General features: G+C 35.6%; 1 protein-coding gene and 1 non-coding gene across 2 annotated transcripts; both read right to left on the bottom strand.

Annotated features, from left to right (window-relative positions):
- Positions 1 to 9158: 9158 nt before the first annotated feature.
- LOC147934324 (zinc finger BED domain-containing protein RICESLEEPER 1-like) lies at positions 9159 to 10025 on the bottom strand. Its single transcript, XM_087472591.1, has one exon. The coding sequence runs from the start codon at positions 10023 to 10025 to the stop codon at positions 9159 to 9161; it is 867 nt and encodes a 288-aa protein (XP_087328717.1).
- A 2766-nt stretch (positions 10026 to 12791) lies between these two features.
- LOC147934325 (small nucleolar RNA R71) lies at positions 12792 to 12898 on the bottom strand. The gene has a single exon (XR_015573463.1). It is a non-coding gene; the product is annotated as a small nucleolar RNA R71 (small nucleolar RNA).
- Positions 12899 to 13912: the final 1014 nt, after the last annotated feature.

The following is a 13912-nucleotide window of genomic DNA, read 5'->3' on the forward strand; positions in this document are numbered from 1 at the left end:
TGTGATGTGATCTGCAACGGTCTGGCAAATTGAAATAATTAGAAATGTTTCTTATCAAAATCGAGATACTTCATGAACTCTGCCAAATCAAGTGGATTTGTGACGAGAGGGACAAAGTTCATGTTGACAGTCTGACAAATGATCTGATCATTACTCATTCAACTCAAGTTTATGTAACAGAATAGTTATGTTGTAGTTAGGATGAGTTTGAGACAATGGAGTCAAATTTTATTTGTTTGTGTTATCAAATATTCTAAAATCACTCAAAGTTTAATACTAAAATCTCACAGAATCACATTTTAATTTTTAAAATTAAAATAGAAAAACTTTAAAACACAATCAAATCTCCTAAAAACTCACCTAAATCTTCCAAAATCCTACCAAATCTTTCAAAATATAAGTTGAATACCCCACTCTTAATAAGAATATCAAATGAAAAAGGAAAATTCTAAATGAAAAAGAATTTTTTTAAAAAAACAAGATGAATTTTGGAATTATAAAAGTTAATTGCAGTTAGTCATTCATCTTCAATGACATTTAACCATGCCTATATCCACTATCATCTTCTACAATATTAATTATCTTCATATAATCATATTATCGATCAAAATCATTGGTTAATCTTCTATTTGGGACTCTCTAAATCTGATAATTTGAAAACTATTGAAATGGAAAACGGTAAGTTATATTTTGTTTAAAAATTATATTGATTATGATTCATATAGTATTACGTTTGCATTCACATTAGATTTTGACCAACTAGGCAAAGTAGCATACAACTTAGGATCATAGTTCTAGAAAGAAAGAGATTCCTGAGCTATCCTATCTGCTACTCTATTCTCGTCACACTTAGAAAACACCACCTTACTCATGTCGAAGTTTTGAAGAAGTTGTTGTATGTTTAGCTTGATCGGAGCAACAAAAGGTCTAACTTCTTCACCATTCAACTGAGATACCAACTCTTAGGAGTCCGACTCAAATATAACACAAGGGTATTGAAGACGTACCATATATTTGCCACCGCACATCTAAGAGCTTCAGCTTCTAACTCCAGCACAGACCTTGTCTTCGGTACCCCTCTAGCTCCTAGCCATAATATCATTCCCGTTCATCTCTAAGAGCCCATCCTATACAATCATTGTTCCCTGCTCTTGGCCATGCTCCATCAGAGTTGCATTCGACCCATCCTTGTGGTGGTTTGGTCCATCTTACTTTTGGCATTGGATCTATGGGATTAGAGATTATTGGACCTCTTTCTTTAACCCTTAGCTGTCATTCCTCAACGTCCTCCTTAGCCAATCTAATTAGTCTGCTTGCTTCATTCTCTCGCCCTTTATACATGAGATCATTGCGGTTTTTTCACAGTCGTTGATATGCATATATTTTACCATGTTTCATCATAGTTTATTTACACATTTTGCATGATTTACTAGCTAGTTTTGTCATTATTGTGTAGTTTAAGGTCTATTTGCGCATTAAATTAGGATTTGCATTGCATTTGCATTGTTTCATGTTTAAACAGGTGATTTAGACCCCAAGGAGCATGGAAATGAGCTGAAGAGGAGTAGAGTGCAACCAGTGAAGCAGACAAAGGTTGAAACAAGAAGAAAACCAAGGTTTAGAGGCCACTCGACCACCACACCCGAAGACACTCGACCGTGTGCTGCTGAGGGACTCAACCAGTAAAGAAATAGAAGAAAAGCCACTCGACCATAGGCACTCGACCGTGCGTGGTCGAGCACATCAAGCCGCCTCTCTATTTTGTCTGTTAGCTAAATTAGGGCTTTCCTCTTATCCTATACATATCTCTTGTACCCCATGGCCGCCCACAAGTGAGAATAGGTCAGAAAACACACCAACAGCCACCAAAAACCTAGTTTTTACCCCTTTTTGGGTTTTTACCATTTTTACATCATTTGCCACTTTTGTTATTGTTTTTCTCCAGATTTTAATACTTTGTAAGTTCCATAACTTTCTGGGTATTGAGAATCTTAGTTTGCTTCTTTATATAAAGTTGTAGATCTTTATCTCATCTTTCTCATCATGTTAGTTTCATTAATTTTTGGGTTTGGATTTATCATTGTAATGTCTTGTTCATCTGAGTAGTGAGCTAGAATTCTAGAGATGGATTAGGCTGGTTTAGGGTTATGGCTGCTTAGATTGGTCAAGCTTGTTTGCTCATAGATCTCTTCTAGGTTAGATGTCCTCTAAGCTGTTCTTATATATGAGAGGATAAGAACAGATCTTAAGCTTCCTTGCATTATACCAATGTTTAGGTTGTTAGATAAAGCTAATACTAGAAATTATCATGGTTAGCCTAAGAGATTAGTTGTCTAAGGTGATTTTTGACAAATAATGATCTGGTTCTTTAAAACATGTTTAGTATGGTTTCACCAATGAGAGTTGGGTTAGGATGTTACTAAACTTGATTACTTTTGTCATGAGAGTGGATTAGTAAGTCTTTAAGATCATTGTCTAGGGATACCTCATGTTGATTGAGGTTTGTTGACCATTTTAGATAGCCACAGCCTGAACACCAGCCCATGAATCCATCTCTAGGAGCCTACTTTGTTACTTGATTGTCTATTATCGCATCTAGTCTTTTTTCTCAAAATAGCTCATATTCTTCGTATTTCATCACTCGACCTAGCCACTCGACCACACACACGGTCGAGTGCTTGATCGAGCACCATTTGGGTTGCTTAGCTTACATTCATGTTTCATTTAGTTTACTTTCTGTTTATGTTCTGCATTTTTATAGTTTCGTTTCAGTGCTTATATTTAGTTATTGCCACTGTTTAGCTTAGCCTCTGCTTAGTTTATCTTTGTTTACATTGCATTTAGTTTCTGTTTTAGTACTTTACATTCTGCATTTCATAATTGTCATTAGGTTGTTAGTTCAAAACCATATTCATACTTGGCTTAACTTGAATCACTGTTCACATCTTAAGTGTTTGCATAATCACCTTTAGAGATTGACATCTCTTATACTACAACTGCATAAGAGTATTGAAACCTCTTGCATCCCATTTGAGCATCTTAGCCTAAGTCTGTTTGTTTGTCATCATCTATTCATTCAAAGGTTAACCCATAGAAAAAGACATGTTTCAGTCGTCATAATATCCAGGGGCATAGATAGGAGGAGTCTTTGAACTGAGGATGCTCCTTCTGAAAGTTAAAAGCCCAAAATAAATTGGCATACATTGAATCTGACCATTCCCCCTCTTGAGGAGCTAGAATTGAAGAAATTTCCCACACCAATCTTGAAAAGGAGCACGTGAATAACAGGTGGTTGACAGATTCTCTAGTATTTGGACGTCATATGCAACAACCTTCTCTAGAGATATGCCAATGGTAGAGGTTCTCAGCTACACCAATCTTGTTCCTCACACACTTCCATATGAAGTGTTGAATCTTTGGTGGCACATGGAAGTGTTGAATCTTTGGCGGCACATCCAGCTTCTAGACCTGTTGGTAAATCCGATCCAAACTGGGTTGATCCACCAATTCTGGTTGACCTTTCTTTTTTTAGCACCTTATTTACAACCCAATAGCCAAATTTTACACTATACTATCCATAATTTGAATAATCCCAAGCGTAGAGATCCTTTGTGTTTGAGCCACTCGGTCTAATTTGTTCTATTGATCGCTTGTCCTCCTCTTCAAACATTAAGCTTAAAAACTCCCCATTCCATTCCCTTCCATTCGAAAGAATGAGCTTTTTCGCTGTTTTATTTGAAGAAACAACTCTCTGACACTAATATGGAATCATTTTCAATCTGTTGATACTTCTGGCCGATTTTTCTTCCATCCACTGTTGTTGCCAGATATTAACATTCTCACCATTTCCAATGATTGCTCTAGCTCCTTGTTTAACTAGCATATGTGAAGCGTGAATGATCTTCCAAGCAAAGGATGGTCGTGATCCCAATGTAGTGTTCAAAGGATTTGATTTCTGGAAGTATCTACTCTTGCTAACAAAGAATCCACATGAGTTACCATTTTCCATAGTTGTTTTCCCAATAAAGCTAGATTAAAAGTTTATATGTCTCTAAAACCCAAGCCACCTTTTTTTTTTTGGTTTGCTCAGAGCCTCCCATGAACTCCAATGCATACCGCATGATTCTTGCTTGTTCTTCCACCAACAATCAGACATCACGAAAGCCAACTGATGACAAACTGTTGTAGGTAGCTTGAAGCAAGGCATCATGTGGGTGGGTAATGCCATAGCTACTGCTTTCAAGAGCACCTCCTTTCTACTCGGGGACAAGAATCTAGACTGGCATCCATTCACTTTCTGATTCATCCGTTCCTTGAGATAGCTCAGCGTATTTACTTTGGATCCCCTAAACGATTCTGGCAGTCCAAGATATATGCATTCCCCTCCTTCCTGAGTTATTCCCAACTTTGTCTGATACTTTTGCGGTGCTACATAGGTATAAGCTTCCCAAAATAAACACTGGATTTCTGATAATTAGCCCATTAACCTGATGCTTGATTGTACTCCTCTATGATACTGACCACTTGATCCCGTTTCGAGTCTGTTCTCTTACAGTAGAACATAATGTCATCTGTAAACAGGAGATGAAAGATAGTGGGTGCACCTGTTGCAACTTGTAACCCAGTTATTTTTTCGTTTCTCTCAGTTTGCTGAAACATTTTGACTAGTATCTCCGTACAAATGACAAACAAGTATGGGGAAAGTGGGTGACCTTGACACAGTCCTCTAGTTGGTTTAATATTTAAAGAGATGTTAGTTGATGTTTATGAAATAGATATCAAAGCAAGAAAACTGATCGTAAAATAACTTTAATAGTATTAATTCAGTGATTTAAGAGTGCATTTTTTCCAATTAGACATCTTTAGAAGAAAGTTCAATCTTATAAGTTAATGCAACAATATAGTAGTACAGGTCCACGTTTTTTCTCAAACGCCCTAGTACACTCTCCTCCTACCATGTATTTCCTAATCAAACTCATATTTTCACATCGATGACTTCCACCAGTTCTCGAACATGGACCAAGGCAACTGTTGGTGCAGGAATTGTCACCCACGACAAATCGACCTAAACCAAGGACAAACCGAATAATCTCAGAGTCTGATTAAACTGGGGAGTCTCGGGTAAGGCCTGTTAAATGGGCTTGTGGGTAAAAACCCACAGACGTCACTAAGCCGACCTCTCACCTTCAAACACATAAAAGGAAAATATACAAGATAATGCCAAAAAAAAAGATTTAGTCCTATATTTAAAAAAGTTTTACTTATCTTGTAATCTAAATATTTCATATAAATAGGGAGGTTTGTCTCCTATGCAAAGTATCCAAAAATTAATACAAAAAGCCTAGTTCTAAAATTGTTTTTGAGAGAAAACCTAACTTCTTTCTTAAGAGATTTCAATCCCTTTTCTTAGTTAAGCTTTTGATCGAATTTAGAGAGAGATTTGTGAAGTGAATTTGTTCCCCCTTAAACAAATTCATTGTGTAAATCCTTGATTCAACAGCAACAAGCATATATTTATGGGTCAGTCGTTGCACATATACAACCAAAGCCAACATATATGTGTGTATTTAAGACATTTGATAGAAAAATATACATACACACATAGATAGATACATATATTATATGGAAAGAGTATGTTTAAAATTTTCTCTTGGAATTATCAAAGATATAATGAAAAAATTTACATGGGAAAGCCAAAATTATGTTGTTACAAAGTAAAATGCGAATATTAGTACAAGAAAATATGTCGCAACGTTCTTGGTGTTAGCCATAGTATTCATTAATTGAAGTTTTATTGTGAAATAAAATAATTTTTATAATTTCCTAGCCTTTCACAAAGAGTTCTATTTATAAGCATTTTAACATTAAAAGTCTCGATTTTCAATACTATTTTTCCTTATAAAAATTGTTCATATTTGTTATTACGATGTTTGACAAAATTTTAGTATGATTTGACTAAAATTTTTGTTCTTAATTATAAAGTTGACTGAAAATAACTTTTGTAGTATCATAGTGAATAAAATAGCTATATTAAAAAATAATTTAATATTTTTCAAAAACAGCTATAAGGGCATTATTACTCGAGCAACGGTGAACATTTCTCAAAAAAAATAAAATAAATTATTTTTTTACAATTTTTTTTAAATTTATTTTTTAATATTTGTACCACAAAATAAATGACATCTGTCTTATTTTGTGTGAGAATTGTTTCTTAAGTTTCTCTTAGAAATATCTATCCTTATTCTTTTCTCTTCTCTCTTCTTTTTAGTATTTTTTAATAAGAGTAATTGGAAGATAATCTCCCATTAAAAATGATTTTAAAATTCATAAAGTTTTAATATGAAATATTTAGTATCATAATTAAATATTTGATTAAAATCAGTTTGACTAAATATCTGTGAGCCATTTATACTCCTAGGTTTCATAGTGACCTGATGCGATTTCATATATTATTAACAATGAGTTTGACTAACCGAGATTATGGCAATTGGGATAAGCTATACTACAAGAAAATGATGATATACGAATCACTTCCCTACAAAATTTAGGTACAAAATATTTCTTACATTTTCTCTATTATTTTTTGACGAAAATCTCAATTAGTAGGAAAATTCTGACGAAAAGTCATGAAAAAATTGTAGAATGTTTTCTATTAATATTCTATAACACTACTCTTCATAAGAAAAAGGGTGAGAAATTGAAAGAATTGAAAAACTTACCATTTATGTGGTAAGAAATTTCTAGGAAACAAACTTACAATTTTTTGGTAAACATTTCTAGTTGTAAATCAAAGATTCGACCCGTTTGGCTAAGGTGAAAATTAGTTGGTATCTTCTTCGTATTCAGATATCTGACGACCAGTTTGTTTGAAAGACTTGTTTACCGGCTCTACACATCACCAAATGATATTTTCCTGTATTTTTTACTCATTCACATAGTTTCGACAATCAGTTTCCGGAAGGTCGCCTATTTTGAAACTAGTCCATATAAGAACACTTACCTCTGGAGTTCTCTCAGGACTTTTGATCGAAAAAGGTTAATGCACTTTGGTGACATTGGTGGTCAAATCAATTCTTTTAAACTTCTCTGCAAACTCAGGGTGTCACAAGTCACCCTCACTAACACACTAAAACGTCCTTGTTGTGCACCAAGACTCCACATTTATCTGAGTTTGGCTATGATACCAACGGTAATCCCCCGACTGTCACCTCTCTTGATGGACCCCATGTCTGTTGGACCGGAGACCCATAGTGTGAATGGATCAATGATCGGAGGCCAGTCTTTGAAAACGTGTCATAGACGGTTCATGAAGATAAGGAGGCTCATAGCAAGGGAGGTCAGATCGAAGTGCTCTGGCTCAAATGAGATTTGGGAAGCTCGGGAGGATCATGTAGAATTCGAGATCAAGGAGCTTATCACCGGTTTAGGGAAATATTCAATCAGGTATAAAGATTCGATCTTTAGAAGCATTAAGGATCAAATCGATTTAGACACATTTATGAAGAATTATTACATGTGTGATGTTTTTTTGTATAAATAGAGAGGTACCTTGGAAAGGAAAGGGGAGGGGGGGGGGGGTCATTGAAAGCTAAAAAAGCTTAATACAAATCAATTCTTTTCTAATACTTGTCCTAAAGATCCAACTAGTTCTCGACCACTTGAATCCTCGAGTGTGGGATCTTCACGCCCACATTTTGACGCCGCCTATTAGTCTTGGGCATTCGAGTACTCAGTTCAAGTTTGGGTAAAACCCGATCGGGTTCGGTTTAAGGATTTAGGACCCAATAGGTAAATAAAAATTTACGGTTTGATTTATGTTCGTGTCTTATCGGGTTTGGGTTGGTTCGGTTTTGAAATTTCAGAACCTATAAAAACCCAAAAAAATCGGGGTTCAGACAGTTCGGGTATTTTTTTACCCGAAAACCTGAAAAGTATAAAAAACCTGAAATAGACTAATATATCTGTAACATAACAACTCTATCAAGTTGTCAACACATTCAAACCTGCAAAATACACATCCAAGAAGTCTAAATTTTTGAAAGATAAAGATAGAGAAGTTCATAAACAACATTTCCAAGTCACATAACCAAGATGCAAGAAACAAAAAAGAGTAATAGATGAATCCAAATCCGAAAGACTGAAACTGAAAGCATAGTTGGATGTTCGAACTTAGACTCGTGGATGTAATAGGGAAGCTGATGCGATAGCTAAGCACACCCTCAAAACTATTGTACCAATACTGGTCTAACCGGAATTTGATAATCAACGGTTTGCACCCAAAAAAAAACTAAAAACTGGGAGCACATTACACATTCATGGATTACGGCTTTGTTGCGACTTTCAAATCTTGTGATATCTCATACAATCTGCAGGAGCAGGACCTAATACAAGTAGAAAAATAAAACAACATTAGGTCAAAGTAATACTAATAGTTAGCATAGTAATATTGTACGTATAACAATATAGCTTGTAATGAAAAATTGAAACAATGTATTGAACAATACCTTATGCATCTAAACACTACTCGATAAGATAAACTTAAGTACTTCATTGGTGACTTTAAACGTTGAAATCAGGTTCAAACTCTGTAGATAGAATCAAAGACATATTGTTAGAAACCAATCAAACATTATTAAGAGATTAAACTGAATTTAAAGAAAGAAAGTACCTCTCATAAGATCAGCTTGCAACTCAATTTCAGAAAGAAGTTGTTGAATGGTTGAGACTCCTTTGTCATTGATATGAATCTCACATTTCAGCCATTGTTCAGTACACATCAACACTTCTATCATATAATGTGTCAAACAAATTCTGCTTGGATCCAAAATTCTACCACTTATACTAAAAGCAGATTCCGATGCTACTGAAGACACTTTCATTGCAAGTATGTCCTTAGCTATCAATGATAGAACTGGATACTTCCCACTGTTGACCTTCCACCATGATAAAAGTTCATACTCTGAACCTTTTAGAAGATTTGGAGTCTCCACATCCTCTTTCAAATACATATCCAACTCATTAGAAAAATTATGTACACCTATTTCTTTCACAATATCATCAAAGATCTCAGCCATATCCTCATATCCAACATGAGCTTGTATTTACTTCATATCAGTATCAAACTGATCTTGAGCTGTATACCATGATTGTGATTGTGACTACGAAGATGACCCATCACTATTTTTATTCAATAAATCAGCTATGGTATACTCATCATACAAATCTTTCAAGATATTATTCACTAAATAAGACAAATGAGTAGACTCCACACTGCTTTTACCATAAAGCATATCAAAACATAGCTCAGCAAACTTCATTTTCTTCCTTGGGACAAACACACTTGCTACTATCAAAAGTCTGTTCATCTCAGCCTTATTACCAAATGGATTCCAATACTTCTCCAAGTTTGTTAACGGGGATACCGCGTTCTTATGCATGTCAGCATCATCTCTTGTTGTGCCTAAAATGGTAATATTTCTCATCATAGAGACTATCTCATTGTAGAGTTTATGAGCAGCAACAGTCGTAGAAGCTGAAAGAACCAATGTAGACTTATAAAAGATGCCAAGAATTTGAGCAAACCGCTCAACTAAATCCAAATCTGCTTTCAAAGCTGGCTTAACTCTTTTATGTTCATCCACTTTCTCCTGAAAGTAGTCACTATATGTTTTATCTTCAGTCTCCATCTTCTCAAATGCAACTATGAATTTTAGAGCTTGTTCTAACATGAGACAGGTAGAATTCCATCTGGTCTTCACATCTAAAGGCATGCTTCCCCTTCTAAGTTTCCTTATTTCCACACAAAAATCAAAGGCCTTGAGTCTAATTGATGAAGACTTCACATAGTGGATTCCATTGCGAACAACCTCCACACTGCTGTCTATATCATGCAATCCTTCCTTCACAACCAGATTCAGTATGTGAGCAGCACATCTCAAATGCAAATATTGACCTTTCAGTATCAATCTTTGTTTTAAAAATCCCCACCTAGCACCGATTACGCCCCGCAAAATCGCTAGACCCATCCTCTCCGTCTCGATTAATGACTAATCCCAACCTAGCATCGATTATCCAGTTATACATGTCTAATTTGATTATAACCCGTCTAATCCGATTGCTTACCACTTAATTTTGTATATAAGAATTATTTTTAGAGTCAAATATAAATCAACTGTGTATTTTTTTTTGTTATTTAGACATTTAAATTAAGAGTTTATGATGTTTTATAATAACTAATGTACAAAATTTAAATGAAAATCATTATTTTTCTTTTAAAATTACGTTTTTATGTGTTTACCGTAATTTTAAAGACATTACTATAGTTTTATATTTTATTTAATATTTTTATTTTAACATAAATAGAATTATACATATATTTAATACTATATATTTTTATTTTATTATTAATTTAATAAAATAACTCTAAAGCTAGTCCCCGATTAATCCCGTTTAATCTCTGATTTTCTCGCTAGGCGCTAGGCCCACCCCGACCGCCCGACTAGCGCCTAGCGATTTCTAAAACAGGGGTATCAATGCATCACTTCCATCTTCTCCATCACTGCTTACTTGTACTTAGTCATAGATGAAGTGTTAGTTGTAGCGTTATCAACAATGATGCAAAATATTCTCTGTATGGCCCACTCTTCCAAACATTCTATGAGAAAATTACTAATTGTTTCACCCTTATGATCAGAAACATTCTTAAATCCTATAATCATCTTCCTTAATCTCCACATAGCATCAACAAAATGAGCTGTTATTACCATATAACTAGCTCCAGTAGTGGGATCAACCCATATATTTGTAGTCAAAGACAATCTCTGTTTGTTGTGCTCAAGAATGTTTTTCATCACTGCCTTCTTCTTCATATAAATATCCACAATGTCTCTTGTAGCCGTTCTCCTAGAATGCAGTTTATAAAGCTGAACTTTAGAGCAGAAATGTCTCCAAGCTAAGCACTCAACGAAAGATAATGGTAACTCACCTAAAACCAACATTTCATTAGTAGCTTATCTAAACAATACCTCACTCACCTTACTCACTCTAACATTATCACCAACACCATCAGGAGTTAAAACAGATTGAACATTATCTTTATTAGCACTTAGCCATACCTTATATGCCTTGCATGTCTTTTCAACATGTTTCTTCAGAGTAGAGGTTCCAGACTTGGTTGCACAACCCAATTCTCTCCCACAGTAATTGCAACTATAGTTGTTTCTCTTCTTTTCTACTATAGTGAAATGTTGCCAAACATACGACCTTTCTTTCTTTCTTGCCTTACTAACTCCTTCAGCTTCTATCCCTTTTTTCTTACCAGTCTTATCATAACTAGGTGTCTCAACCTCATCATCGTTTGTCACCTCTAATTCATCATTGTCAGTTTCAACCTCCATCAGATCATTGTTGTTTGTCCCTATTGGATTATCATAAGACGCCGTCTACATCAAACATTCAAAAGCAACCATTAGTCAGAACTTAGAACTCAGAAGACAGAAACTCATAATCAAGAAAACACATAATCATCCTTATAATGAATCTAGACAATATGAAATCATCCTAACTCGGAGACTCAAAATCTAGACAATATTCAGTTTAAAAGCTAAATACAATCAACTAGCGATAAGATAGAGGGTGATGATCAGAGAACATGCCCCAAGACCTAGAACCTAAAGCTCGATTTTCAGACAAGCAAATATACAACTATAATCTCGAACTCGACCAACAAAGTATGAAGTGACAGAGTGAGAGAAGTAGAGAATAGAGATGTTATGTAATTGATTTAATCCAATTTAATTGATTGAATCTTATTTAATTAATTGATTTAATATTCTATGATTTTCTGAGAATTTCCCTAGGCCTAGCGTTTTAATCCCTTGAATTTACAATCCTTTAATTTAATATTTGTATTGTTTTTAAATAAAACAACTTTGTTTAATGTAATAACAAAACTCTATAATTTATTGTGTGATCTTGAGTCTTTGTGGAATTCGACCCCTAAGTACTATAAGTCATCTCTTAATTTGAGAGAGTAGCTCTAGGGTTAATTTGAGCATATCAAATTTTAGCACTGTTACCAGGGACTCTTTTGATTTACCATTAGATTTGAGTTTTTAAATTTGTCTAAATTTTTTCTTTTTATTTGCTACTAACACGCTTTTTGTTTCTCTTCTATTGTGTGTTTCAGGTGTATGTCTCTTAAGCCTAACACTTGGAACATTAAGACTTGTCCACCAGTGAAGCTTACAAACCAAGAGTTGGGAATTGATGTAGAAGGCAACGTGATCGCTGAATAGATTAGGGTTGCTAATGAAAACGTTGATGGTGTCGCTCGACACCTTGTTCCCGTGGGTGAACATGGAGCTGCAAACCATGTTAGCAATCCGCAACCAGCTCGATGGCATGACCACAACCGAGAGTTGATCAGGACTATTGCGGACTTCAACATAGCTGATTTGGTTTATGAGAACCGCTCTACCATTGTTCCTCCTCCATTTCCAAGGAATAACTATGAGCTGAAACCTACGTACTTCACTTTAGTTGGACAGCGGCCTTTCTCAAACCTGCCACATGAGCAGACTCTGGACCACATTAAGCACTTTGAGGATCTTGTCACTAGTATCAAGACTAATGAAGTTACTGTAGACTACATCTATTGCAAGCTCTTTCAATACTCACTTGCAGGAGAAGCATCTCAATGGCTAAAGCAGTTGAAGCCCGAATCTTTGACAACTTGGCAAGAAATCAAGGTGGCTTTTCTCAACTACTTTTATGATGATGCAATATCTGGTGAGTTGAGAGTCAAGCTTTCTGCGTTTAAGCAAAGACCAGATGAAGGTTTCAAGGCAGCATGGGTTATATTCAAGGCTTATCAGAGAGACTATCCGCATCATGGCTTCTCAAGGGTGCAATTCTTGAGTATTTTCTTCACAGGACTTGAATGGAGGTATCAACTAGCTTTGGATGCTGCTAACCATGGGAATCTTAAGACAAGGTTTCAAGATGAGACTGGGTACTTAATTGACAATCTAGCTTTCAGCAATAGCACTAAGCATGCAGATTCTGATAGGAAGAGGTTGCATGAAAGCTATGATTCAAATAAGCTAGCTTTGGTGAATGTTAAATTGGATACAATGCACAATCTTCTTGTGGGAAAGAAATCAATCCATTTTGCTACCAACGTTGAGACATTTGAGCCTGAGCCAGAGCCATAGAATGAAGAAGAAGATGTCAACTTTGTGTATGAGAATTAGGGTCAGAAATTCAGAAATCAGCAAGGCAACATGTCGTACAGTGGGAACAGCCAGCGTAACAACTACCAAGGGAATTCTACAGGCTACACTCCTAAGTCAAACTATCAGAAAAAAACAAGGGAGCAGCTTCATAAGGACATACGGTAATTCTTCGTATCAATCTCCACCTCCAAATACTTCTGAGAGCCGAATGGAAGCAATGCTTGAGAAAGATTTTTCAAGGTCAAGATAAGTTGATAGTAGACTTCAATGGAAAGATCGACAATGTCTACACTGAGTTGACTGGGAAATTTGATGCATTGAACATTCATGTCAAGAAGCTGGAGAATAAGGTTGCGCAGACTGCTAGTTTTGTGAGACAGCAAGAATGATTTCTTCCAGGAAGAACTGATTCAAACCCCAAGCATTCTTGCAATACAATATCGTTAAGAAACGGAGATGATGATGAAGTTGGGATTGTAGAGCTAGTGTCGATCGACACCAATCAAGGGTGTCGGCCAACACCACCAGTTTTTATCGAGCGAGCTCGACATCTATATGTCGACACCAAAAGGTAGTGTCCATCGACACCCCCTACAATTAGCTCTGGTTTCTCTTCAAGTTCCACCATCTGATTCAGAACAAGCCTTTAAGCCTAAGATCCCCTTTCTGAAGCCTAG

This window comes from Camelina sativa, chromosome 11, assembly GCF_030686135.1.
Source record: "Camelina sativa cultivar CO46 ecotype springtype chromosome 11, ASM3068613v1".
In the NCBI taxonomy this organism is placed as follows: Eukaryota; Viridiplantae; Streptophyta; class Magnoliopsida; order Brassicales; family Brassicaceae; genus Camelina; species Camelina sativa.